This window comes from Phocoena phocoena, chromosome 11 (genome assembly GCF_963924675.1).
Source record: "Phocoena phocoena chromosome 11, mPhoPho1.1, whole genome shotgun sequence".
In the NCBI taxonomy this organism is placed as follows: Eukaryota; Metazoa; Chordata; class Mammalia; order Artiodactyla; family Phocoenidae; genus Phocoena; species Phocoena phocoena.
In genome coordinates this window covers 97,790,714-97,818,467 of record NC_089229.1, presented here as the reverse complement: position 1 = coordinate 97,818,467, position 27,754 = coordinate 97,790,714, and the positions used below count along the sequence as shown (strand labels likewise).

Sequence of the window (27,754 nt, the reverse complement as noted above, 5' to 3'; positions counted from 1 at the left end):
TCCCCGTCAAATCAGTTCTCACACTATTCTCTACACTGAAGTCACAGCAATCGTTTTCAAGTGCACATCTGACCATGTTGCTCGTCTGCTTAAAATCTTTCTATGACATTCCTTGTAGGACTCAGGATACAATACAAACTCGTTAACGGAGCTTACCACGCCCCTGCTTATACCTCCAAACTCTTATTTCAGCACCTGCACCCCGTCATCTCCAACACACAAATCCAAAAACTTTATTTTCCAGCCATACTAAACTTCTTTCAATACCAAACCTCTCTTTCCACTCCCAACCTTTCTGAATGTTTTTCCTTTGCCTAGCACACGCTCACTGCCCTTCTTTCCTTGGCCACATCTCAGCTGAGCTAGGCCCCAGGAAACCTTTTAACTTGTAGGACTGTCATTAGGCTTAATCATATAATAAATACGGAAGCATCCGACAAACTTAAGATGACCGATAAATGGAAGCTGGTAAAAATAATAAACAATAACAGGAAGCTCTATAAGAACATATCAATTAAAAAAATCAAAGGCTGCTAAATGAGCACACATGATGCAGGCAAAGACAGTAAAAAAACATTGTGCAGGGAACTGAAAATTACGGAAATAGGGGCTCATGGTCTCATCTTGTTTCGAGTCATAATTTTCGGCAAACAAAAACCATTAGCTCTGGTTTCAGTTGGTTCAACCCTTAGCCTTACTGTGTTTCAACAAATTGATACTTTAGCTCTCTCTCCCCGAGCTGTTATTAACAGCAGGGCTGAAATCAAGCAAGGTTTCCGTACAATTATGGGATGCGAGGAGGAGAGCGGAACCGAACTCATGCAGCCAGTCGAGTGGAGGTTCTGAGGCTTAAATGAGTCAGGGAAGGGAGGGCAGACAAAGGGCCGAGAATCCACGGCCGAGTGAGGGGAACAGCCCCCGGTTAGAGGGTTTCGGTCTGAGGGGGCTTCCTCGCTCGGGTCGCGGGCTCACCTCCCCTTGTTCCGAGTCTCCTGCCGTCCGCACTCCCGGCGCTGTCAACCAGCCGCGGTGCAGGAACCGTCAGCTGACTGCCGCCTTGTTTTTACAGCCTGAAGATCAGCTCCGGCAGATTCGTCCGCATCTTTTCCTCTTTCCCGGCACCCCGTGTAAAATTCCTCGGTCTAAGTGTCCCCTTGTTCCATAATACCTGAGTTGAATCATTTAAAAAGTGTAAGAAGGTGTATTTCTACTGTTATTGTCCATTTCAGAGACGGCGCAGAAGTGACGAAAGTGCAGCGGCGAAGCACCGGCTCGACTCTGGCAGACCGGATGCGGAAGGGCGGTGCTTGGAGGGGGCGTGAACTAACGCGCGCTTCTCAGAGCGCATGCGCGCCCGCGGGGATGGCCGGAGAGGATTGGAGGACTGGCGGCGCGGCGGAGAGTTTCGAGTCTGGTTTTGCGCGGGAATTGGAGCGGCCGCCGCCGCTGCCGACAGGAGGCTGCGAGCTGCAGGTTTCCAGCCTTGGAGGGGACCATGGTGCGGCCTGCGAGGTGAGTAGTTCATGGCATCCGGCGCGGATGGGGAGGAAGGGCAGGAGGACGCTGTAGGCCGCGTCACCTGCATGGGATGGAGGGAAGGGCCCGAGGACCAGAGTAGCGATGGTGGGACCGACAGCTAAACGCTCTAGACTCCAGGGAGAGCTGCCGCTCCTCGGAAAGGTCCTAGCATCCAAGCTGTTTCCTTCTCTTGGCTCCTTTGACAGTTACTGCCGTTTATTTTACCCACCCCGTTCAAATAAGGCCTGGTTACAGCGTTTTGCATTTCCCCAGCTTCTGCTTACATGTTATTTCATTTGTTCGTCCCTATACTTCTTTGAGATAGAAAGTTTGGGTCTCCCTATTTTATCAATTTAAACTTCTGGGCACGAAAGCCAGTTTAGCTCAGTCACACAGCTAGTGAGTTACAGGATAACACGCAAGCCTAAGCCAGCTGGCGCCAGATCCTCTGTGTTTTCCATTAAATGTACTGTTTGAAACTATTGCTCCAGTTAACCTCAGTTGAGCACCATGGAGGCCTAGGGTCAGCCGTTCATTTAGTAGAGTTTTGAATATATTTACTTTTGTGCTGGAGGTATATATTTACTAGGTGCTGGAGGTTGCAGGCTAGTCAAGGAATGAAGTTAGGAGATGGAAAATAAACATGGCAATGTGAGAGAGAGTGAGAAGGAGGAAAGCCCTACTTTAATTTTAATTTTTTAAAAAAATTCTATTGAAGTATAATTACTTATAATGTTGTGTATCTGGTGTACAGCAAAGTGATTTAGTTTTATATATACATATATATACTTTTTCATGTTCTTTTCCATTCTGGTTTATTACAGGATGTTGAATATAGCTCCCTGTGCTATACAGTAGGTCCTTGTTGTTTATCTATTTTATTTATAGTAGTTTGTACCTGCATATCCCAAACTCTTAATTTATCCCTCCCCATCCCCTTTCCCCTTTGGTAACCATGTTTTCTATGTCTCTGAGTCTGTTTCTGTTTTGTAAATACGTTCATTGGTATCATATTTTAGATTCCACATATAAGTGATATCATATGGTTTTTGTCTTTCTTTTTCTGACTTACTTCACTTACTATCATAATCTCTAGGCCCAGCCATGTTGCTGCAAATGTCATTATTTCATTCTTGTTGATGGCTGAGTAATATTCCATTGTATATGTATACCACACTTCTTCATACATACATCTGTCAGTGGACATTTAGGTTGCTTCCATGCTTTGGCTATTGTAAATAGTGTTGCTATGAACATTGCGGTGCATGTATCTTTTCGAATTAGAGTTTTCTCCAGGTATATGCCCAGGAGTGGGATTGCTGGATCATATGGCAACTCTATTTTTAACAAGAGTATGCTTGGCTTTAATATCCTGTGTGAGGCGATGATGAGAAGGACGCATAAAGCACGCACATCTATGATGGTTGTCTTAAGAAAAACAACTTGCGAGGTTGTTTGAGTTGTGAGCCTCTTTTTCATAGAACACCATTTCCACTTGAAATAACAACTGACTGACAAACTGGGTTATTCACACTTGGGTAGTTGGCAGAAGCTAAAAATGAAAACTAGAGTTTCATTTAGTGCAGGGGAAGGAGGAAGGAAATTATTTTATTCACTTTGAATATCACTTTCTTCTATTGCCCTCTAAAGTAGTGTAAAATTCATTTTCAGGTGTCAAGTACAAAGACACTCACCGTGTTTTAAATGTCCATTGCATAATAAACACTATTTAATATTGTGGGAGATAAAAGAAAATGGCTTTCAGTGTCAAGAAGTTTATAATCTAATAGGGAAGACAGAATGCATGTATAAAACAAAAGAATACATACAATAGGAACTTCTAAATGCCCAACAGCAATTAAACACTGTATAAACTTTGAGTGTTAATTATAGTGATTATTCTTACTTTATGTGTTACCTAAATTAACTTTCTTCCTTATCAGGTATATCCAGTATAGTTATACCTTTTTGAGATAATGCTAAATCCTTGCTGTAAAATGTAAATCATGTTTTTAATTTATATATTCTTTTTATTCTTTTTACTGCTCATTTCCCTACATCTTTTTTAAAATTTAATTTAATTTATTTTTTTATACAGCAGGTTCTTATTAGTCATGCATTTTATACACATCAGTGTATACATATCAAGCCCAATCTCCCAATTCATCCCACCCCCACCCCCACTCCCCCGCCACTTCCCCCCCTTGGTGTCCATAGGTTTGTTCTCTATGTCTGTGTCTCAATTTCTGCCCTGCAAACTGGTTCATCTGTACCATTTTTCTAGGTCCCACATATATGCATTAATATACGATATTTGTTTTTCTCTTCCTGACTTACTTCACTGTGTATGACAGTCTCTAGATCCATCTACGTCTCAAAAATGACCCAATTTCATTCCTTTTTATAGCTGAGTAATATTCCATTGTATATATGTACCACAACTTCTTTATCCATTCGTCTGTTGATGGGCATTTAGGTTGCTTCCATGACCTGGCTATTGTAAATAGTGCTGCAGTGAACATTGGGGTGCATGTGTCTTTTTGAATTATGGTTTTCTCTGGGTATATGCCCAGTATTGGGATTGCCAGATCATATGTTAATTCTATTTTTAGTTTTTTGAGGAACCTACATACTGTTCTCCATAGTGGCTGTATCAATTTACATTCCCACCAACAGAGCAAGAGGGTTCCCTTTTCTCCACACTCTCTCCAGCATTTGTTGTTTGTAGATTTTCTGATGATGGCCATTCTGACTGGCGTGAGGTGATACCTCACTGTAGTTTTGCTTTGTGTTTTTCTAATAATTAGTGATGTTGAGGAGCTTTTCATGTGCCTCCTGGCCATCTGTATGTCTTCTTTGGAGAAATGTCTATTTAGGTCTTCTGCCCATTTTTGGATTGGGTTGTTTGCTTTTTAATATTGAGCTGCATGAGCTGTTTATATATTTTGGAGATTAATCCTTTGTCCGTTGATTCGTTTGCACATATTTTCAAAAAAAAATTTTTTTTTTTTTTTGTGGTTCGCAGGCCTCTCACTGCTGTGGCCTCTCCCGTTGTGGAGCACAGGCTCCGGACACGCAGGCTCAGCGGCCATGGCTCACGGGTCCAGCCGCTCTGCGGCATGTGGGATCTTCCCGGACCAGGACACGAACCTGTGTCCCCTGTATCGGCAGGCAGACTCTCAACCACTGCGCCACCAGGGAAGCCCTATTTTCTCCCATTTTGAGGCTTGTCTTTTCATCTTGTTTATGGTTTCCTTTGCTGTGCAAAATCTTTGAAATTTCATTAGGTCCCATTTGTTGATTTTTGTTTTTATTTCCATTACTCAAGGAGGTGGATCAAAAAAGATCTTGCTGTGATTTATGTCAAAGATTGTTCTTCCTATGTTTTCCTCTAAGAGTTTTATAGTGTCCAGTCTTACATTTAGGTCTCTAATCCATTTTTTTTTTAATTTTATTTATTTATTTATTCATTTTTGGCTGTGTTGGGTCTTCGTTTCTGTGCGAGGGCTTTCTCTAGTTGTGTTGAGCAGGGGCCACTCTTCATCGCAGTGCGCGGGCCTCTCACTATCGTGGCCTCTCTTGTTGCGGAGCACAGGCTCCAGACGCGCAGGCTCAGTAGTTGTGGCTCACGGGGCTAATTGCTCCGCGACATGTGGGAACTTCCCAGACCAGGGCTCGAACCCTTGTCCCCTGCATTAGCAGGCAGATTCTCAACCACTGCGCCACCAGGGAAGCCCCCTCTAATCCATTTTGAGTTTATTTTTGTGTATGGTGTTAAGGAGTGTTCCAATTTCATTCTTTTACATGTAGCTGTCCAATTTTCCCAGCACCACTTATTGAAGAGACTGTCTTTTCTCCCTTGTATATCCATTGCCATAGATTAGTTGACCATAGGTGCGTGGGTTTATCTCTGGGCTTTCTACCTTGTTCCATTGATATGTGTTTCTGTTTTTGTGCCAGTTCCATATTGTCTTGATTACTGTAGCTTTGTAGTATAGTCTGAAGTCAGGGAGTCTGATTCCTCCAGCTCCATTTTCTTCCCTCAAGACTGCTTTGGCTATTCGGGGTCTTTTGTGTCTCCATACAAATTTTAAGATATTTTGTTCTAGTTCTGTAAAAAATGCCATTGGTAATTTGATAGGGATTGCACTGAATCTGTAGATTGCTTTGGGTAGTATAGTCATTTTCACAATGTTGATTCTTCCAATCCAAGAACATGGTATATCTCTCCATCTGCTGGTATCATCTTTAATTTCTTTCATCAGTGTCTTATAGTTTTCTGCATACAGGTCTTTTGTCTCCCTAGGTAGGTTTATTCCTAGGTATTTTATTCTTTTTGTTGCCGTGGTAAATGGGAGTGTTTCCTTAATTTCACTTTCAGATTTTTCATCATTAGTGTATAGGAATGCAAGAGATTTCTGTGCATTAATTTTGTATCCTGCAACTTTACCAAATTCATTGATTAGCTCTAGTAGTTTTCTGGTGGCATCTTTAGGATTCTCTATGTATAATATCATGTCATCTTCAAACAGTGACGGTTTTACTTCTTTTCCAGTATGTATTCCTTTTATTTCTTTTTCTTCTCTGATTGCCGTGGCTAGGACTTCCAAAACTATGTTGAATAATAGTGGTGAGGGTGGACATCCTTGTCTTGTTCCTGATGTTAGAGGAAATGTTTTCAGTTTTTCACCATTGAGAATGATGTTTGCTGTGGGCTTGTCATATACGGCCTTTATTATGTTGAAGTAAGTTCCTTCTATGCCTACTTTCTGGAGGGTTTTTATCATAAATTGGTGTTGAATTTTGTCAAAAGCTTTTTCTGCATCTATTGGGATGATCATATGGTTTTTCTCCTTGAGTTTGTTAATATGGTGTATCACATTGGTTTGCCTATATTGAAGAATCCTTGCATTCCTTGGATAAACCCCACTTGATCATGGAGTATGATCCTTTTAATGTGTTGGATTCTATTTGCTAGTATTTTGTTGAGGATTTTTGCATCTATATTCATCAGTGATATTGGTCTGTCATTTTCTTTTTTTGTAGTATCTTTGTCTGGTTTTGGTATCAGCGTGATGGTGGCCTCATAGAATGAGTTTGGGAGTGTTCCTTCCTCTGGAATTTTTTTGAAGAGTTTGAGAAGGATGGGTGTTAGCGCTTCTCTAAATGTTTGATAGAATTCACCTGTGATGCCATCTGGTCCTGGACGTTTGTTTGTTGGAAGATTTTTAATTACAGTTTCAATTTCATTACTTGTGATTTGTCTGTTCATATTTTCTATTTCTTCCTGGTTCAGTCTTGGAAGGTTATACCTTTCTAAGAACTTGTCCATTTCTTCCAGGTTGTCCATTTTATTGGCATAGAGTTGTTTGCAGTAGTCTCTTAGGATGCTTTGTATGTCTGCGCTGTCTGTTGTAACTTCTCCTCTTTCATTTCTAATTTTACTGATTTGAGTCCTCTCCCTCTTTTTCTTGATGAGTCTGGCTAATGGTTTATCAATTTTGTTTATCTTCTCAAAGACCAGCTTTTAGTTTTATTGGTCTTTACTATAGTTTTCTTTGTTTCTATTTCATTTATTTCTGCTCTGATCTTTATGATTTCTTTCCTTCTCCTAACTTTGGGTTTTGTTTGTTCTTTCTCTAGTTCCTTTAGGTGTAAGGTTAGATTGTTTATTTGAGATTTTTCTTGTTTCTTGAAGTAGGCTTGTATAGCTATAAACTTCCCTCTTAGAACTGCTTTTGCTGCATCCCATAGGTTTTGGATCGTTGTGTTTTCATTGTCATTTGTCTCTAGGTATTTTTTGATTTCCTCTTTGATTTCTTCAGTGATCTCTTGGTTATTTAGTAATGTATTGTTTAGCCTCCATGTGTTTGTGTTTTTTACGTTTTTTTCACTGTAATTCATTTCCAAACTCATAGCGTTATGGTCAGAAAAGATGCATGATATGATTTCAGTTTTCTTAAATTTACCGAGGCTTGATTTGTGACCCAAGATGTGATTTATCCTGGAGAGTGTTCCATGCGCACTTGAGAAGAAAGTGTAATCTGCTGTTTTTGGATGGAATGTCCTATAAATATCAATTAAATCTATCTGGTCTATTGTGTCATTTAAAGCTTCTGTTTCCTTATTTGGTTTCATTTTGGATGATCTGTCCACTGGTGTAAGTGAGGTGTTAAAGTCCCCCACTATTATTGTGTTACTGTCAACTTCCTCTTTTAGAGCTGTTAGCAGTTGCCTTATGTATTGAGGTGCTCCTATGTTGGGTGCATATATATTTATAATTGTTAAATCTTCTTGGATTGATCCCTTGATCATGATGTAGTGTCCTTCCTAGTCTCTTGTAACATTCTTTATTTTAAAGTCTGTTTTATCTGATATTAGTATTGCTACTCCAGCTTGTTGTAGAGCTGGTTTGATGGTGCTGAATTCTCTTAGCTTTTGATTGTCTGGAAAGCTTTTGATTTCTCCATCGAATCTGAATGACATCCTTGCCGGGTAGAATAATCTTGGTTGTAGGTTCTTCCCTTTCATCATTTTAAGTTTATCATGCCACTCCCTTCTGGCTGGTAGAGTTTCTGCTGAGGAATCAGCTGTTAACCTTGTGGGAGTTCCCTTGTATGTTATTTGTCATTTTTCCCTTGCTGCTTTCCATAATTTTTCTTTTTCTTTAATTTTTGCCAATTTGATTACTGTGTGTCTCAGCGTGTTTCTCCTTGGGTTTATCCTCTCTGGGACTCTCTGTGCTTCCTGGACTTGAGTGGCTATTTCCTTTCCCATGTTAGGGAAGTGTTCGACTATAATCTCTTCAAATATTTTCTCAGGTCCTTTCTCTCTTCTCCTTCTGGGACCCCTATAATGCGAATGTTGTTGCATTTAATGTTGTCCCAGAGGTCTCTTATGCTGTGTTCATTTGTCTTCATTCTTTTTTCTTTATTCTTTTCCGCAGCAGTGAATTCCACCATTCTGTCTTCCAGGTCACTTATCCGTTCTTCTGTCTCAGTTATTCTGCTCTTGATTCCTTCTAGTTGTAGTTTTCATTTCAGTTATTGTATTGTTCATGTCTGTTTGTTTGTTCTTTAATTCTTCTAGGTCTTTGTTAAACGTTTCTTGCATCTTCTCAATCTTTGCCTCCATTGTTTTTCCAAAGTCCTGGATCATCTTCACTATCATTATTCTGAATTCTTTTTCTGGAAGGTTGCCTATCTCCACTTCATTTAGTTGTTTTTCTGGGGTTTTATCTTGTTCCTTCATCTGGTACATATCCCTCTGCCTTTTCATCTTGTCTATCTTTCTGTGACTGTGGTTTTTGTTCCACAGGCTGCAGGATTGTAGTTCTTCTTGCTTCTGCTGTCTGCCCTCTGGTGGATGAGGCTATCTAAGAGGCTTGTGCAGGTTTCCTGATGGGAGGAACTGGTGGTGGGTAGAGCTGGGTGTTGCTCTGGTGGGCAGAGCTCAGTAAAACTTTAATCCACTTGTCTGCTGATGGGTGGGGCTGGGTTCCCTCCCTGTTGGTTGTTTGGCCTGAGGCAACCCAGCACTGGAGCCTACCCGGGCTCTTCGTTGGGGCTAATGGCAGACTCTGGGAGGGCTCACGCCAAGGAGTACTTCCCAGAACTTCTGCTGCCAGTGTCCTTGTCCTCAAGGTGAGAGACAGCCACCCCCTGCCTCTGCAGGAGACCCTCCAACACTGGCAGGTAGGTCTGGTTCAGTCTCCCCTGGGGTCACTGCTCCTTCCCCTGGGTCCCGATGCACATACTACTTTGTGTGTGCCCTCCAAGAGTGGAGTCTCTGTTTCCCCCAGTCCTGTCAGAGTCCTGCAATCAATTCCCGCTATGCTTCAAAGTCTGATTGTCTAGGAATTCCTCCTCCCACTGGCGGACGCCCAGGTTGGGAAGCCTGACGTGGGGCTCAGAACCTTCACTCCAGTGGGTGGACTTCTGTGGCATGTGTTCTCCAGTCTGGGAGTCACCCACCCAGCAGTTATGGGATTTGATTTTACTGTGATTGCGCCCCTCCTGCCGTCTCATTGCGGCGTCTCCTTTTGTCTTTGGATGTGGGGCATCTTTTTTGGTGAGTTCCAGTGTCTTCCTGTCGATGAGTGTCCAGCAGTTAGTTAGTTGTGATTCCGGTGCTCTCGCCAGAGGGAGTGAGCGCACGTCCTTCTGCTCCGCCATCTTGGTTCAGGGCCTTAATTTATATATTCTTAAGGGAATCCAAACATATTTTTATTTACTCAAGACTATTAATGACCTTAAAGAATGGAGGTGACATTTGTGTAAATGAAAATTTCTGCTTTGTTCACAGGCACAAGAAGCCAGTGAATTACTCCCAGTTTGAGGACTCTGACAGTGATGGTAAGTAGAGCTTCTTATGTCTTCTTTAAAGATTTGGAAATTTATTTCCTCACAGTCTATAGGATATATGTGTGTGTGTGTGTGTGTGTGTGCGTGTGTGTGCGTGTGTATGGCTACAGTATGGTTAGTACCAATTGCATATGAGGTTGGCCTGGAAAAATAATATTCTAAGCACTTAGGATACCTATGTTGATAATTACACTGACAAGAATTATTGGCATAAATCATAACCAAATAGGGCAGGTAAAATGGCTTTTTAGATCTAAACTCTGTGAGGTCCATGTTTCTCATGTGGGATTTGTACCCTTTTATCCCTTACTCTAAGAAGAACACATTGTCTTTCTGAGATACAAATGTGTTACAGAATATAATGTGAAATCCCCATTAATTGTACAATAAAACAAGACATTGAAAAAAGATCAGGCATAAACTTTACCCTATTGTGTTATATATATATATATATATTTGCTTGTCTCTGCTATTAAGAGAACTTTGGTCAAAAAGTTTGAGGAAACATTGTTAGATTACATTATACTTAAAGGTAAGTTTTGTGTTTCTTTCTTAGACCATTGGAGTTTTCTGCAGGTCAGATATTTAGTAATTCCTCAGTTTGAAGGAATCTGTTTTTCACCTTGAGCCCAGTCTTACATGTGTCTAATACTTGGGAGAAAAGAGCATAGGGTATAACTTCTAGCTTTTTAATTATTGTCATCAATCTGTCACTAAATTGTTATAAATTGCTGGTTGTATTCTGGAGACTGTGGCGTGGGGGTGGGGGGCGAGTCACAAATTATTATATTCCTACCTGGGGAAGCATAAAAGAGACGACAGGTATTAATAAATGCGAAAGTGCGTGATTCAGACTACACGCACATGAAGGTATGCATACGTGTGTCATGTGTGAGTTAGAACGCTAGAGCAGCAGTCTTAGCTTGAGTGTCAATAGAAGAACACCTCACTTCTGAGGATTGGTAGGACAGAAGACTCTGGGAGAACAGAATGGGCTGGAAAAGAGCATCCCTTTGCCAAAATCATTTTCTTCCACTTATCAATATGATAAAATTATAAAGGGAATTTTAATAATTTTTCTAATGGTTTTACAGATTTTTAATTAATTGTTCTTTTCTCTGCCACTCGCACATACTAGCTTAGTTGCCTTTGCAGCTTTTTGGGGGATTAGTTTTTGGTAGATTGATATTTTTAAAACTCAAGGCCACTAAAACAAAGTTGAGAAGCTTGAGGGAGAATAAAGACAAACAGTATACCAACAGTATTTTTTAAACTGTGGAAAGCAAACAATTTGCTTATCTTTGCTTGTTTTTCTTTTTTTAATTAATTAATTTATTTTTGGCTGTGCTGGATCTTTGTTGCTTTCTCTAGTTGCGGTGAGCTAGGGCTACTCTTCGTTGCCGTGCACAGGCTTCTTATTGCAGTGGCTTCTCTTGTTGCGGAGCACGGGCTCTAGGCGTGCGGGCTTCAGTAGTTGTGGCGTGCGGACTTCAGTAGTTGTGGCACGCGGGCTCTAGAGCGCAGGCTCAGTAGTCGTGGTGCACAGGCTTAGTTGCTCCGCGGCATGTGGGATCTTCCTGGACCAGGGCTCGAACCCGAGTCCCCTGCATTGACAGGTGGATTCTCAACCACTGTGCCACCAGGGAAGCCCCAGTTTGCTTATCTTTAAAACTTGAACACACATGGTAATGAATCTCAGCTACCAAGAAGGTAATTTTATTTATTTCTTCCTAAGGAAAAGCAATTTCACATATTCTTTTATTTTTAATTCACACATGAATAGATGATTTTGTTCCTGCAACCGCACTGTTAAATAAAAAATCCAGAACTACACAAAAGGAGTTAAAACTAGAAAAACCAGAACCTAAACTGAAGACTCTCCAGGAAAAAGACATCCCACTACAAGAGAAAACCCCTAAAAAAAGGTGAGAGGTAAGACATACAGTACATATGACATTAGGTGTGTTAATTTAAAGGAGAGATAAATTCCAATTCTTGGTCTAAATTAGAATTTGAGCAGTATCATGGGTCTTATTTTATTTAGTGCATGTAGGAGAACAGGGATGTACCATTAATCCCCTTCTGACTTTCCGAACTTCTTTAAGTTCACCAATGTATGAGGAAATATCCATTTAAGTATTAAGACGATCATAATTACCAAGTTTAGAAGGTATGACTTGCATTTACAAGACCTAGTACCTGTCTCTGAAGTCCTCAGGTTTTACAAGACTACTTTGTTAAAAATTACATTTGTAAGGACAGTTTTATAAAATTTAAAACCACGTATCTATGACGTATGAGATGATGGATGTTCCCTAAACTTCTTGTGGACATCATTTCATGATGCACGTAAGTCAGATCACTGTGAATCACTGTGTTGTACACCTTTAACTTATGCAGTGCTGGGCGTCAATTATATCTCAGTAAAACTGGAAGAAAAAAATTAAACTATGTATTTTTCTAGAGATAAAAAATATTTTCTCTTTATCTTACTGAGTTTTGTCCAGCAGTCAGCAGGACCTGTGGTTTCCAGACCCACCCTGGAGTTCCATTAGTCAGTACCAAGAGAGAGGGTAAAATGAGGGAAGGAAGCCCCAAGAGGCCCCAAACTTGCACTATGGGGAGGAGATGGGCAGAGGAGGGATACTGACAAACGGAACGTGGGACGTGTGATGCTTTACTCCTACAATAAATGTGAGGGAAGTTCATTAACGTAGAGAGACTTAGCCCATGTCCTTCTCCTTACTTTTTTCTTTTTTGTTTTTGAGCTTCTTGTACTACCTTTAAAATATAGTTAACAAAACAACCAATGGATGGGAGAAAATATTTGCAAATCATAGAACCCATTAGGGACTTGTATCTGGAATATATAGGGAACTCTTACAGTCCAACAATAAAAAGAATAATGAACCAAGTTAGAAATGGGCAAAGGATTTGAATAGACACTTCTTTAAAGAATATATGCAAATGGCCGATAGCACATGAAAAGATGCTCAACATCCCTCGCCATCAGGGAAATACAAATCAGAACCACGATAAGATAACATGTCACGCACAGAGGGCAGAAGGACAGACAACAGCAAGTGTTGAGGAGGATGTGGAGAAATGGAAACCTCACACATTGCTGCTGTGAATACGAAATGGTGCAGCCACACTGGACAACAGAGTAGCAGCTCCTTGAAATAAACAGTTATTATATGACCCAGCCTAGGTATATACCCAAGAGAAATAAAAATCTCTGCCCACACAAAAACCTGTACATGAATATTTATAGGAGCATTATTCATAATAGCCAAAAAATGGAAGTAATCCAAATGTTTATCAACTAATGACTGGATAAGTGAAATGTGATATATCCATACAGTGGAATATTATTCAGCAATAAACAGAAATGAAGTACAGGGAGGGGGAAGGGAGACGCAAGAGGGAAGAGATATGGGGATATATGTATACGTACAGCTGATCCACTTTGTTGTAAAGCAGAGACTAACACACCACTGTAAAACAATTATACTCCAATAAAGATGTTAAAAAAAAGAAATGAAGTACTGATATATGCTACAACATGGATGAACCTTGAAAACATTGTAGGGAGCCAAAGAAGCTGGCACAAAAGGCCACATGTTATATGGTTCCAGTAATACGAAATGTCCGGAATAGACAAGTCCATAGAAACAGAAAGTAGATTAGTGGGTGCCAGAGGCTGGGGAGGGGGAAACGGGGACTGACTGCTGGTGGATATGAGGTTTCTTTTTGGGTTGATGAAAGTGTTCTGAAATTACATAGTGGTGATGGTTTCACAGCTCTCTGAATATACTAAAAACTGCTGAATTGTATGCTTCAAAAGGGTGGATTTTATACTGTGCGACTTATATCTCAATAAAATTGTGATTTTAAAAAATAAATCCTTCAAGGTGCATTCAGTATTACCTCCTTTACGTAGCCTTTTCTTACCTTCACACCTTTTCACACCTTTCTTTGCTTTCTCTTCCTCTCAAGCACTATAGCACTCTTGACCGCCTTGAACAGGAGACGTGATAGTCTTTTTATATCGGGTAATTATTATGGGACTTGTTTTCCTACCTCCTCATTAACTGCAGACTTTTTGAGGGCACTTTTAATATCCTGTCTAGTGCAATGCCTCACGGAGTAAGTACTTGCTGAAATATTTGTCAAAGTCCAGATTGGGCGGAACAGATGTTAAAAAAAAAAAAAGGAATTTCAGTTTAATAAAAGAGCTATAACAGCTGTCTAAAGAGGTGTGGATGAGGTCAAGGAACATTTCTAAGCGGAAGTGATGTTTGAGCCACGTCCGTTCTCAGTTGGGCAGGTGCTTCCCACCGGGACGGAGCTGGTGGTGAGGAAGAGACCTCACAACGAAAGGGACATTGTCACGTGATGCTCCTACTTCAAATCTGTTCTGCTGGGACCAGCGTGACACTTAACATTTCAGGAGGCCTAACTTGTTAAGGAGCAATTATGATCAAGATTACTGTTGAAGAACATCTTTCTGAGGTTGGAAAGAAACTCTTAGTCACTGAGGAAAATCTCAGATTTTAGTTGAGATTGATAGTTTACAAACTCATTATTGTTTGTGTGTCTATTTTAGAATGCCTTTAGATGATAAGCTCTACCAGAGAGACCTAGAAGTCGCACTGGCTTTATCAGTGAAGGAACTTCCAGCCACCACCATTGATGTGGAGGAGTCTCAAGATAACAGTAACTTTATTTTCGATAATTGTCTTTAAAACCTTCTTATTGCTTTTGCCATCATTTCGTTGGATGAGCCTTTACAGAGGGAAGAATGTAGTTTTAAAACTTTGGACTAAAAAAGGAGCAATTTGCAGAGGGTGCCGTTGGAGTCAGTTGTTTATTCAGTTGCATAAATCTCATCCACACATAAATGCCTCTCGGCCTAACACTCAGATCCAACTGGAGGACGGGGGCTGTGACCCTGCGTGTCCAAAGCTCATCTTTATATGCAGTGAGAATTTAATTTCATGATCAAGTAAATTGGCCTAAACATCCGAGCAACCCACCTTCTTTCTCTCCAAATTCAGATTAGTTAAACACAATCTAATGGTGGTCATTTTTATTATTGACAGAGGCTAAAGGTACTAGTTTGGTTAGCAGGCTCGGTAGACCTGATAGATTTATGACTGCTGGCTTTATCTGTGGATTGTCCTCCGTGGATTTTTCTGGCAGTTGGTCAGCAGATGGCAACATTGATATTCTGGAGAAGCAGAAATCATTATTCCCGGAAAAGACATTCAAATTGCTCAGTTGCTTTTTGGGTTAAACTGCTTTGGCCTAACTTCTTTTATCTTGGAGGATGGTTTTAGCCCATTTGCTTATTTAGGGGTATAGATGTTTAAGTCAGTAGTGCCTCCTGTTTGAGAATAAGTGAGATAGTGTTGATTAGGGGGCCCTTTTAGTCATCAGGAGTCAAAAAAAACTGAAAAAGAGAATTGTCCTGTATCTAAAACTGAGAAAATGAAAATCTCTCTCCTGTAAGAGATCGTGGCATTGTACAGCAAGGTTTCCTTGGAAGTACCACTTCTCCGAGAGTAATAGCACCAACCATCATGACTTAAAGTTCTCTTAAAATGCTCTCGATCGTTTTCAAGTTGTGATAATGATTGAAGAGTCTTGACATTAGTAAGAGCACAGATCTGCCGACACAAAAATGATAGTTAATATTTGTCCACTGTTTCCTTTGTGCTGGGCACCACAATGAGCAATTTCCACATTCAGTCAACATTTAATTCCCCATAGTAGCCTCATTTAATCCCCACACTGTTTTTTTTGGTTTGGGGGTTTTTTTTTTGGCTGCGTTGGGTCTTCGTTGCTGTGCATGGGCTTTCTCTAGTTGCGGCGAGCGGGGGCTGCTCTTCCTTGCGGTGCACGGGCTTCTCACTGCGGTGGCTTCTCTCGTTGTGGAGCACGGGCTCAGTAGTTGTGGCTCGTGGACTCTAGAGCACAGGCTCAGTAGTCGTGGCAGACGGAGTTTGTTGCTCCACGGCATGTGGGATCTTCCTAGACCAGGGCTCAAACCCGTGTCCCCTGCATTGGCAGGCGGATTCTCAACCACTGCGCCACCAGGGAAGCCCCGCAGACTGTTTTTATCTCCACATTATAGATGAGGAAATTAGGTTTTGTAGAGGATAAGCAACTTTCCCCTGGTATATTGCCGATTTAAGAGCCTGAATTTGAACTTAAGTCTGATTAAAGTTTGTGTGATTTCAGAGCCAAAACTTCTAAACATATGTTAGCCTCGTCAAGTAAAGTCACTGTGCTAGTTTGAGCCTGGATCAGCAGTCCCCAACCTTTTTGGTGCCAGGGACCGGTTTTGTGGAAAGCAGTTTTTCCACGGGGGGAAGGGGGGAGAATGGTTCAGGCCGTAATGCGAGCGATGGGCAGGGATAGGGAGCGTCTGTAAATACAGATGCAGCTTCGCTCACTCGCCGCTCCCCTCCTGCTGTGCGGCCCAGTTCCTAACAGGCTGCGGGCCGGCACCAGTCCACGGCCCAGGGGTTGGGGACCCCTGGTCTGGATCACTTATCTGTATCTAAATGGTATTAGATTTTAGCGCTTATCTTCCTATTTCTAGACATTGGTTGATTAGGGTGCTTTCTTCTTCCTTATATGTAGACATTGACAGACATGGCAATAGTGAAACAGAAGCAATGAGTAAGTCTCCTCATATCTCCAATTGCAGTGTAGCCAGTGATTATTTAGGTAAGTTTTTGATATTAATAATATTTTTTCCATTGACATTTTCTAACTCTTATTTAAATTCCTGAAACTGTAACTAGAACCAAGGTCTTCACATTTGTGAAGTTTCTCTTCACCCCTTCTCCTTTGTTTCTTTCTGTTTTAGTTTTCCTCTCTTTTAACTGCAGACCCAGTTTCTTCCCTGGTGGAGGGTCACGACTACCCATGGCTTCTAGTTGACATCAGTTGAACACTGAAGAAAGGGGCTCTATCTTCCCAGCTCCAGTTTGAAAATTCTTGGGGAAAGACTCTTTCAGTGTGGGCCTTGGACTTTTGCTTAACTCAGACTGTTGCCAGGAGACTGATGTTTTATGATTGACCCAGATTGGGCTGTGTGGTCTGTTACTAGAAGCACAGGAAGGACAAAGCTGGGCAAATAACAAGAGCAGGTGTAATAGACGTCTACTCCACAGTCCTTTAAATGTTACCTGGCACAAAAAGTTTCGTTGATTTTTTTTCTCCTGAAGATCTGGATAAGATCACTGAGGAGGGTGATTCCCAGGGTTCTCAGTGGAGAAGAAAAGCGGCATCCCAAGCCGTGGTCCAGCAGAGGAAGATTCTTTTGGAAAACAGCGACGGCGACGGTGCCGATGACTCCGAACCAGACTTTGCAACTGGTAGGTTATGTCCTAACTCCAAATTAACCCTGTGGAGAGTCAGTAGAAAGTTCTTGGAGACCATGCACGTATGCAAAGCACCGCTAAGCGTTTGGTGTGTGCAAACTTGAGTAATGCACAGGACAGTTCAATTCAGCTATGGCATTTGGGGGAAAAGCTTTATGTAGAGGTGACCTTTAAGCTGTGCCTTGAAAAATGAGTAGCATTTAGGGGTGAAATAGCACTTCTGACTGATAGAAGGATATAAACAAGAGAACAGGCAAGTGCACATACAAGAGGTCAGTGGCGCTGGAGGTTCCTCAAAAAACTAAAACTAGGACCACCTCAGGATCCAGCAGTTCCATTCCTGAGTATTTATCCAAAGAAAACAAAAGCACTAATTAGAAAAGAGATCTGCACCCGCATGTGCACTGCAGCATTATTCACAGCAGCCAAGATGAGACAGAAACCTAAGTGCCCGTCAGTGGATGAAGGGATAAAGAGGATGTGGTATGTGCGTGTGTCCACACACACACACACTGACTATTACTCAGCCATAGAGAACATGCCATTTGCAGCAACATGGGTGGACCTAGAGGGCATCGTGCTAAGTGAAGTAAGCCAGACAGAGAAAGACAAAAACTGTATGATTTCACTTGTATGTGGAATCTAAAAAACAAAACCAATGATCAGACAAGAAAACAGAAATGGTTACAGATGCAGAGAACAAACAGGTGGTTGCCTGAGGGGAGGAGGGTGAGGAGAGGAAAGAAATAGTTGAGGGAGATTAAGAGGGACAGACTTCCAGTTGCAAATTAAATGAGTCATGGAATGTACAGTGTGGGGAATATACTCAATAATTATGTAATATCTTTGTGTAGTGACAGATGGTAACTAGCTTATCGTGGTGATCATTTTGAAATTTATAGAAATATCGAATCACTGTGTTGTGTACCAGGAGCTAACACGGTGTTTTAGGTCAATTATACTTCACAAACAAACAAATTCATGGAAAAAGAGATCACGTTTGTGGTTACAGAGGCAGGTGTTGGGGGAGGGGGAATGGGATGGAGGCAGTCAGTAAGTACACACGTGCAGCTATAAGATAAATAGGCACTAGGGATATAACGTACAACAGGACGAAGATGATGAGCACAGCTGTGTGTTGCATATGAAAGTTAAGAGAGTAAATCCTAAGAGTTCTCATCACAAGAAAAACAATCTTTTTGATTTCTTTAATCTTGTGTCTGTGAGATGATGGAGGTTCACCAAACTTCTTGTGATAGTCACTTCACGATGTACGTAAGTCAAATCATTATGTTATACACCTTAAACTTACACAGTGCTGCATGTCAGTTATATCTCAGTAAAGCTGGAAGGAACAAGAGAAAAAGACATAGAAACACACACACACAGAGTTCAGTGAGGTTTGCAGGGAAGGGGGAATGTGGTGGAGGCTGGAGAGGCCGCCTGGCGCCACATCGTGAAGGGTCTCCAGCCTGCTTTACCTTAAATGGAAGGACAGACATGTTCCCCGATACACTCAGTGTACTGCAGGGAGCAATACTACCAGTTTATTTCCATCTGCCCTGAGCCAGGAATGACTCACTCTGCCATCCCCTCAGAGCTGGTTGTTTATCATACTTGAATGTGCTGCTGGATTCATTTCAGACAACCTGAGTTATCTGGGACAGGGTCCCTTCTTTAAGTGACATTTCAGAGTTTTCCTTCTGCACTGGCTCACCCTAGATGAGAAGAGAAAGGAACTTCTGTGACCTTCAGTGGGGAAAGAAAAGTGAAAGTGGAGAGAATCAAGGCTTTTCTTAAGGACAGCTAAAGATACCCCAAATCTATAACCTGAGTGTCTGGGCCTTCCAGGTTTCCCAGTATGAGATGCTAATGACTTGGGATTCTGGGAGCTCCATTTCCCCACCTCCAATTTATTTAAATAGCATGATAGCCCGCTCCTACAGTTACCCTCTCAAGCCAAGAAAAGAACACATGAGATACCGTAACTGTTGGGGTTATAGGAAACTGTATCCTCCTAGATTCTATAGTCTGAAATTTTGGAGAAACTTCTCCACTGCTTGCCCTCCCTGAACCTAGATCCTCTTGGGAATCCAGAAATAATAATATTTGATTTTGCAAGGTACTATATATAGCGGCCTTCATGTGATCTGCTGGCCTTATATGGTGAATTCTGTATAACACGGTAACTATTATGTGAATACATGGGTTGATTATCTGTTTTTAAAATTTTATTTGTGTGGGAAGAATGATAGAATAAGGACATCACAATTTGAAGATTGTAATGACATTGTTGATTTAGACAAAGATCATCAATAGAAGGCTGACGAGGATCTTTACAATGGAGAATTCAGGCCGGCGTCAGCTGAACCAACCAGGAGTGGGGCAGCCATACATTCTGTGCTTTCTGATATGACTGACATAATATGGAGAACAGAGCATCACCTATGATGTGTATTCTTGCCCCAAAAAGTAATAATAATAATAATGTGAGCTTGATTCTCATTGAGCCTTGAGAAAATCCCAGCTCACAGGAAACGCAGGAGTAAGTGAAATGACACCATGAGGAAGAAAACAGACCAATCCAGAATGTAGGCGTTCCATAGGACAACTGACCTGGTTGCTTCACCATGTCAAAGGCATGGGGGAAAAAGGGATGGGATGTTGCTCTATATTAAAAGTGATTAATACAGGCTGGATAGAAGATGATTCCAAGAAACTATTGTTGATATCATTAGATATGATAATGACGTGTTTTTTATAAGTCCGTGTTTTTTTAGAGATGCATTCTGAAGTATGTAGAAATGTAATAATGCAGTACCTTGGGTTTATTTTTATATACTCTGAGAAGGAAAGGGAAGAGAAGATAGATAGATGAAACAAATGTTGCAAAATATTGATGATTATCTACTGTAGAGTATGTTTGAAATTTTTCATATATATTTTTTTTTACATAAAATATATTATTCCATGTAGATAGTTAGGTAGGTATTATATATGGTGGGTATGACAGTGGTTATCTCTGAGTGAGGAGATTTGGGCGTGGGCTTTCTTCTTCCTTGATACTTTTTTGGTATGGTCGGCATTTTCTACAGTAAGCATGTACTGCACTTCTAATGTATAAAAGAGTGTAAAAAGGTTTTTTATGAATATAGGGCTAATCCTTATTTACACTTAATTTTCAGAGTTTAGTATTTATAGGACATGATTTTCTGATCCTCTCTTCCCCCCAAAAATAGAAGAATCATTGCTTAACTCTCGAGTATTCTCTATGCTTTTTTCCAGAAGCTGTAGCACTTAACACATTCCATCACTGGCTTGTATCACCCCATGCAGAATAGAAGGGAGTTTGTGGGAAATCAGAGGTGTGTCCCAGGTGAAATCGCACGCAGGATCGTCAGTTAGGATGCTTATGGTGCGGTCAGTCTCTTCTCAATTCCCAGTGGGTTTCTGTTCATGTTGAAGTTGGTGTGATTAAGGAGAGGCATACGGCTATTATCACCATCAAGGCTATCGTTGCGGAAGAGCAGCTAATGTTACACCCAACCATTCTTCTCAAAAGTTGCTGAGTTAAACTGGTAAAATCAGAAGCAAGGATTACTGACGGGAGATTAACGATAATAGCAATAGCAAGCAATGCTCTTCTGTTCGCTCTATGCCAGGTGTTACTCTCTACCTATATTAACTCACTTAATCTGCGCAACAGCCCCGTGGTGCAGGTTTTAGGGTTCTCCCTATTTTATACATAGGAAACTGAGGCACGGTGAGGTTAGGGACCCGTCTCAGGTCACACGACGCGTCAGTGGAGGGGCCAGGATGCGGACGCAGGCACCATGCATTGTTTTGCTCCTGGACACAGCGCAGCACAAAGGGGCCCAAGAATCTGGTGCAGAAGATCAAGTTGAGGCACTAGAAGCCTCACCATTTTTTTTTTTTTTTGCCACGCCGAGCGCCATACGGGATCTTAGATCTTAGTTCCCCGGCCTGCAGTGGAAGCGTGGAGTCCTAACCACGGGACCGCCAGGGAGGTCCTAGAAGCCTCACTTTTTAGAACTTTGTAGAGATGAGGTGTGTGATCTTCCGTTCCAGGCGAGGGTTCTGAGGACGACTCCGATTTTAGTGAGAGTGAAGATGATGAAAGTTTCCCTGTGAGAAAAAGTAAAGTTAAAGAAATTAAAAAGAAAGAAGTGAAAGGGAAATCTCCAGCTGAAAAGAAAGAGAAGAAAGCCAAATCCAAACGGCATGATGCGGGTAAGAGCAGTCCCCCATATGTCACTTCACATATGCTTGCTTACTTACCGTGCTTCTCTCACCTTTGCCTTTAGTCTCCTTAACCTTTCGCCAGCGTTCGTTTCTTGTTAAGATCGGTGGAGGAGAGCAGGCTGGGGTGGGGAAGGCAGAAGGTCAGATAGGGGCACTGACCCCCCCCAACCCTTCCAACACGGACTGTTTGCCCCCTTCATGCTGGGCCTCCCTCTGAGTGGCTCCCGTCACCTGCATTTCACAACGACAAAACCAAGGCTCCGAGAGGTTAGACTGTTTGTTGGAATTCTTATAGCTGATAAGCGAGGGGCTAGAATTTGCACCCAGTCTTGTCCATTCAGAGCGTAAATCTGTCCGTTAGACCACATTTTCTCCACACGATTAAACGGGGAAGTTGGCGTGAGTCTCATTTTCTGCTGTTGCACGTGACTCAGTCTTTGCGTTGAGAGCGCTTTTGTCATGTGTTTAGGGCCCTGTGGTTTCTTCAGAATGAATTCAGTTAGGAGAAACCAGTTTTACAATAAAACTTGTGGAATTTGTGAAGACTTGAATGTGGAATATTTGTTTCTTGTGTAAAAGAAGTTAGGATATTTTTGAGTTCATAATATACATTAGATTATTGTAAAATATAACTTCCTTTAACCTGCTTTGTTTTACTTATAGATATTTTTATGTCTTGGTGGTTTAATATATGTACTGTTTGAAACCAAACTTTCCATTATTCAGACCCATTCATTAAGGGTGGGCGTTGCTCTCACCTTAAATAGCATGGTGCTGAGTACTGGTGCAACTAAGAAATGAGGACTAAGTACTGATTGAGTTGTATTCCTCCCACCACTGTATTCTCAGTTAGCCAGGTTTTAATTGGTGTCTTTTTGCAATTAGCAAATTCATCTGGTTTCCAGAAATTAGATTTTAAATGTAGGGGTTTTTAGAGATAAAGCTGTGTATTAGTTTCCAATCGCTGCTGTGAAAATTTATCACAAATTTAGTGTTTTAAATCAGCACAAATTTATTACTTTACCGTTCTTCAGGTCATAGGTTCAAAATTTTCCTCACTCGGCTAAAATCAAGCTGCTGGCAGAGCTCTGTTCCTCTGTGGAAGTTCAAGGGGAGAAGAACCCCCTTTCCTGCCTTTTCTAGCTTCTAGAGGCGCCTGCTCTCTGACAGGTGGTCCACTTCTCCCTTCAGAGCCATCACATAACTCTCTCGTTCTCCTGCTTCTCACTTGCACTTATAAGCACCCTTGTGAGGACACTGGGGCCATCGGATAAGTCAGGATAATCTCCCCATCTCCAGATCCTTAATTTAGTCATACCTGCTAAGTCCCTTTGCTGTGTAAGGTAACATGTGCACACATTCTGGGAATTAGGAGACAGGGCTCTTTAAGGGACCGCCTACCACAAACTGATACGAAAAAGTCATTGACAATAGGAAGAAAACCTAACATGAATATATTTCATATTTTCTTCAGATGTTTGTTTATGCTTGCTCACCAAAACATTCTAAAAACTAACGATAAAATTTCAGTTTCCAGGTTGGAGTTTGCCGCTTAAAGTCTTCCATATACCCTGGAGCAAGTTGCTTCCCGTGTGTAATGTTAGAAGTAAAGTTTAACAGCTAAATAAGGAGATTAAGAATTTGGAAAGGTGGATTATGTTTCTAGTCCCACTAATAATGTACTGATAACCTCTAAGCATCTCTGACCTGGCAGGTGTTATAATTTTTCCCTGAATAGAGAAAATTGCAAGAGCTATGGTGTCCAATATGGTAGCCACTAGCCAAAGTAGCTCTATCATATTTAAATTAATTAAAATTAGATAAAATTTAAAAGTCAGTTCCTTGGTTTTGCTAACCACATTTCAAGTGCTCACTAACTGTATGTGGCTTGTGGCTACCGTATCGGACAGCACGAAATACAGGACGTTCCCATCACGGCAGAAAAGTCTGTGGGATGGGGCTGACCTAGAGAATGTAGATGTCAACGTTAAGAAGAGTGTGTAGTGAAAATGTTCACATGCACGTGCACGTAGATGCCACTTAGGTGTCTCGAAGCAAACATTATCTGAAAGTGAATTTGTATTCTGCTTCTCCTCCCTCCATCAAAAACAAACCAACAAAAGATCCAAACCCGCTCCCATTCTGTGTTCATTCTCTGGGTAAATGGTGCCATCAGATGGTGTGTTCCTGACAGGAACTTGCCAATCACGATTATTCCCTCATCTCCAGCACGCCTCCCCCTTCTGATTACTAAAAGCCATCCACTCTGCTGTTTTCCCTCCTTTCTCCCCCTTAGTTCAGGCCCTGATCCCCTCTCACCTGGGTTACCATAGAGCCATCTAGGTGGTCTGCTTTTACACTGCCCTCGGCAAGATGCTTCTAGATGTAGGTTCCCTGCCCCGTGACCACCCCTAGAGTCTGTCGTCTCTCTCACCACGTTGCACCGTGCACACCTCTGTGCTTCTCCGCCCTCTTTCTACTAGAGTCTAGTGATTGGACCGTGAATTCCTAGAGCCTGATAAAATGTCTCACTGACATATTCCGATGAGACACTATTGTGTGATGATGACAAGTGTGGACTCTGGACTCAGACACTTACTAGCTCTCAAACTACAGGCAGATTGTTTAACCTCTCTGTTTCCTTAACTGACAGTATGGATAGTCAGTTCTGTATCGGAGTTGCTCTAAGGGTTACAGGTAATGTATATGATATGCTTACCATACTTCCTAGCATGTAATGCTCATTAAAGATGGCTATTCTTAGACTCTCAATAAATGTTGATTAATGAGTTTTTCAAATTTATGATTCTGCTTCTTTAATTCTTATAAGCTTATGTAACTTGACAGTTTTCACGCATACATGCTAGACTTTATCTTCCTCTGTGACCCCTCTTCTATGTATATTTTTCAAATAAGTGACTTCAGTAGATTCTGCTCCTGCTGCTGTCAAGTCAGAATCTTGGCCCTCACCGAAAAAGGTGTCTTCTTCTTCAGAGGCTACTAGGAAGCCGTTACAAATACGAAGTCCTCCAGCTGAAAGCAAGAGACCTAAGTGGGTCCCACCAGGTACGGTATATTTATTTACTGCTCAAGGGCAGGGGCTTGGAAAATTACCACGAGTAGATTTGTTTTTTCTTAGTTGTAAATGTTACATATGAGCACTTGCTCATATTATTTTTTAAAATTTATTTTTACTTTATTTAAAAAAATTTTTTTGGCTGTGTTGGGTCTTCGTTGCTGCGCACGGGCTTTCTCTAGTTGCGGCGAGCGGGGGCTACTCCTCGTTGCGGTGCGCGGGCTTCTCATCGTGGTGGCTTCTCTTGTTGCAGAGTGTGGGCTCTAGGCACGTGGGCTTCAGTAGTTGCAGCATGTGGGCTCAGTAGTTGTGGCTCACAGGTTCTAGAGCGCAGGCTCAGTAGTTGTGGCACACGGGCTTAGCAGCTCCGCGGCATGTGGGATCTTCCCAAACCAGGGCTCGAACCCGTGTCTCCTGCATTGGCAGGCGGATTCTAAACCACTGTGCCACCAGGAAAGTCCCGGAAGATTAGTTATTGAAATAATGAAGCCCTGTCAGTTCAAGGATAATCCTTAGTGTAATCCTTATGAGAATAATCAGGGATTCCACAACAAAAGAATTTTAAAAGTATTGATATAATGACTGTAGAAATTTGAAGGTAGCATAAGCAAAAAGATGAAAAAGAAATAATGGATTGATGGGTAAAGAGTCATGTCATAAAACACGAAGTGCTTATTAATTCATTGTGGGGAAGGGCCGGGCAGGTGACAGAGGTGAGGGAATTGGGCCTGGGGAGGAAGCGTGAGTGAGTGGACGTTGCTGCCCTCGAGAGCGCGAGCCCTCTGGAAGGAAGCCGCCGTTCCTTTGCTCCACCTGGTTGTTAACATGCAGGATTATGGGCCTCGGATTTCCACGTCTTGAGTTTTTCAAGAGAAGCCAGAAGTACAGGTTTTAGTGTGAAATCTCCTAGTTCTTAAAAGTAGACTTTTTAAAACACCATGTGGACCAAACAGTATATCTGAGAGCAGGATTTGACCCTCAGGTTGCCAGCTAGCCTCCTGTCTTATACGAATGTGAGAAGACCAGCAAGATTCCAATGGGAAAATGAGCCAAGGACATAACACACCATTGCCCCCAAGAAGTACAACTAGAAACCAATATGCAAAGAATTGCAGCCTCGCTGGTAATCACGGAAATGTAAATTAAAATAATAAAATACTGTTTTATACCTCTCAAACTAGAAAATTATAAAGCTGTATCAACCAGTGCACTCTGGGTTGTGGGGTAGCAGTTATAATTATTTATTATAAATTTATAATCCCTTTACAGGACAGCTTGACAGGAGCCATAAAAATAAATCGATCTTTTGACTTAGGAACTAATCTCGGGAATTTATCCTTAAAAAGAATTCAAAAGAAGGAAAAGTAGTAAGTGGTCAGTAGTAAGTGATTTCTTTATAGCCATTTATAGAAAAGTGAAAAACCAGAAACAACCCAGAAGTTTGTTGTAGGAACTTGATCAATATGTGGCCCGTATGTGCACCTAAGAATGCTGATCAGATGGCTGGAGGCGTGGAGATGCTCGTGAAACCTCTATGAATGGTGATCAGATGGCTGGAGGCACGGAGATGCTCGTGAAACCTCTGTATGGAAAAGTACACACACACTTGTACTTCTTACAGTTAAAATCATGACCAGCTACGGACATACGTGTGGATAAATTCTGAACTTTAATACTCGCTGGAAATGATTGCTGTATTAGAGTGGTAGCATAAATGAAACTAGTATAAATAAAGAAAAACGGTGTTTGTCATATTAAAAGTTATGTGATATTTGAAAAAAATAGATCCTGTAAGGAGTACTTGTAAAAGTTGCAGAATTTTGTAAAAATGCGTTAGATTTTGCTACTACTTTAGACATTACAATTCCATTCATTTTTTTATGTCTTTACAATCAGTGTTCTTTGCTCCCAACTTTCCTATTTAACTTTCGCATTTAAAGTTTTGGTGTCATTACCTTGGCCTCTGAGGATGTTTGAAAATATGCAATGCTATATATTTTCTGCTCTTTAGTACTTCCCATTCTTTTGATCTCATATGTAACTTGATGGAACCTGCATAGCAGAATAACGCTTAACTCCTTTTTTTGGCCTCTTCTGTTTTATAAACTGACCGTTGTTACGAGATTTCTGACGTTCTCAGCATCAGGTGATCTGTCTTTTTGCAGCGGTGTCTGGAAGCAGCAGCCGTAGCCCACTGGCAAGAGTGTCTGTGAAGTCTCCAACTCAGAGTCTCCGCCTTGGCTTGTCCCGATTAGCACGAGTTAAACCTTTGCATCCAAATGCTGCTAGTAGCTGAGTGTAGTGGCAAGAAAATGTTTGATCAAGAAGATCTCACTTTTATAAGCATGTTTATATTTGTGTTTATATTTGAGGAGGGTATTGTAACATAAATGAATCCTTTAAAGTTGTATAAACGATCTCTACCTGTTTTGTGATTGTTCTCTGAAAAGCTGTCTGAGACGTCAGTAAGAGGTTTGTTTATAAGAATTGTCTTGGAATGTCATCCCCTTCTGAAGAGCATATTCTCTTTCCCTTTGTTCTCTGAAAAGCTGTCTGAGACGTCAGTAAGAGGTTTGTTTATAAGAATTGTCTTGGAATGTCATCCCCTTCTGAAGAGCATATTCTCTTTCCCTTTATATGTATATAATAAGTCACTGTCATTACGTGGCTGTCAGTTTGACATGGAGGATGTCCCCGTTACATGTTGTTCTTTCCTAGTAACATGCCCGATGCTTCTCTCTGGCTTTGTCTAGTTTATGGCACCTGAAATTTAACTGTGCAGAGTTTATCTGGCAAAAGGAAAATTCCCATTTCTCCCAGGAGACATTTCTGAAATCTTATAACTTACTTAACCTGCATTGTCAGTTTTGTTGCAATGATGTTTCATATTTTAGCCAAATGTTTTTATATTGAGAATTCAGAATAATTTTCCATGTTAAAACAGTTGCTGGGCTTCCCTGGTGGCGCAGTGGTTGAGAGTCCGCCTGCCGATGCAGGGGACACAGGTTCGTGCCCCGGTCTGCGAAGATCCCACATGCTGCGGAGCGGCTGGGCCCGTGAGCCGTGGCTGCTGAGCCTGCGTGTCCGGAGCCTGTGCTCCGCAACAAGAGAGGCCCCAACAGTGAGAGGCCCGCATA

At 41.5% G+C, this 27,754-nt stretch overlaps 1 protein-coding gene across 1 annotated transcript; it reads left to right on the top strand.

Moving 5' to 3' along the window:
• The first annotated feature begins 9,763 nt into the window (after positions 1-9,763).
• RAD51AP1 (RAD51 associated protein 1) lies at positions 9,764-26,913 on the top strand. The gene is made up of 8 exons (XM_065888230.1): positions 9,764-9,872; positions 11,665-11,806; positions 14,491-14,600; positions 16,533-16,619; positions 17,123-17,272; positions 21,368-21,529; positions 24,458-24,607; positions 26,783-26,913. Exons 1-8 carry the CDS (start codon positions 9,764-9,766, stop codon positions 26,911-26,913), a joined length of 1,041 nt encoding a protein of 346 aa, XP_065744302.1.
• Positions 26,914-27,754: the final 841 nt, after the last annotated feature.

Coding starts and splice junctions, on each gene's coding strand:
- RAD51AP1 (XM_065888230.1), top strand. CDS start 9,764: ATGACCTTAAAGAATGGAGGTGACATTTGTGTAAATGAAAATTTCTGC. Junction 9,873..11,664: donor TGAGGACTCTGACAGTGATG/GTAAGTAGAGCT, acceptor ACACATGAATAG/ATGATTTTGTTCCTGCAACC. Junction 16,620..17,122: donor TGTAGCCAGTGATTATTTAG/GTAAGTTTTTGA, acceptor TTTCTCCTGAAG/ATCTGGATAAGATCACTGAG.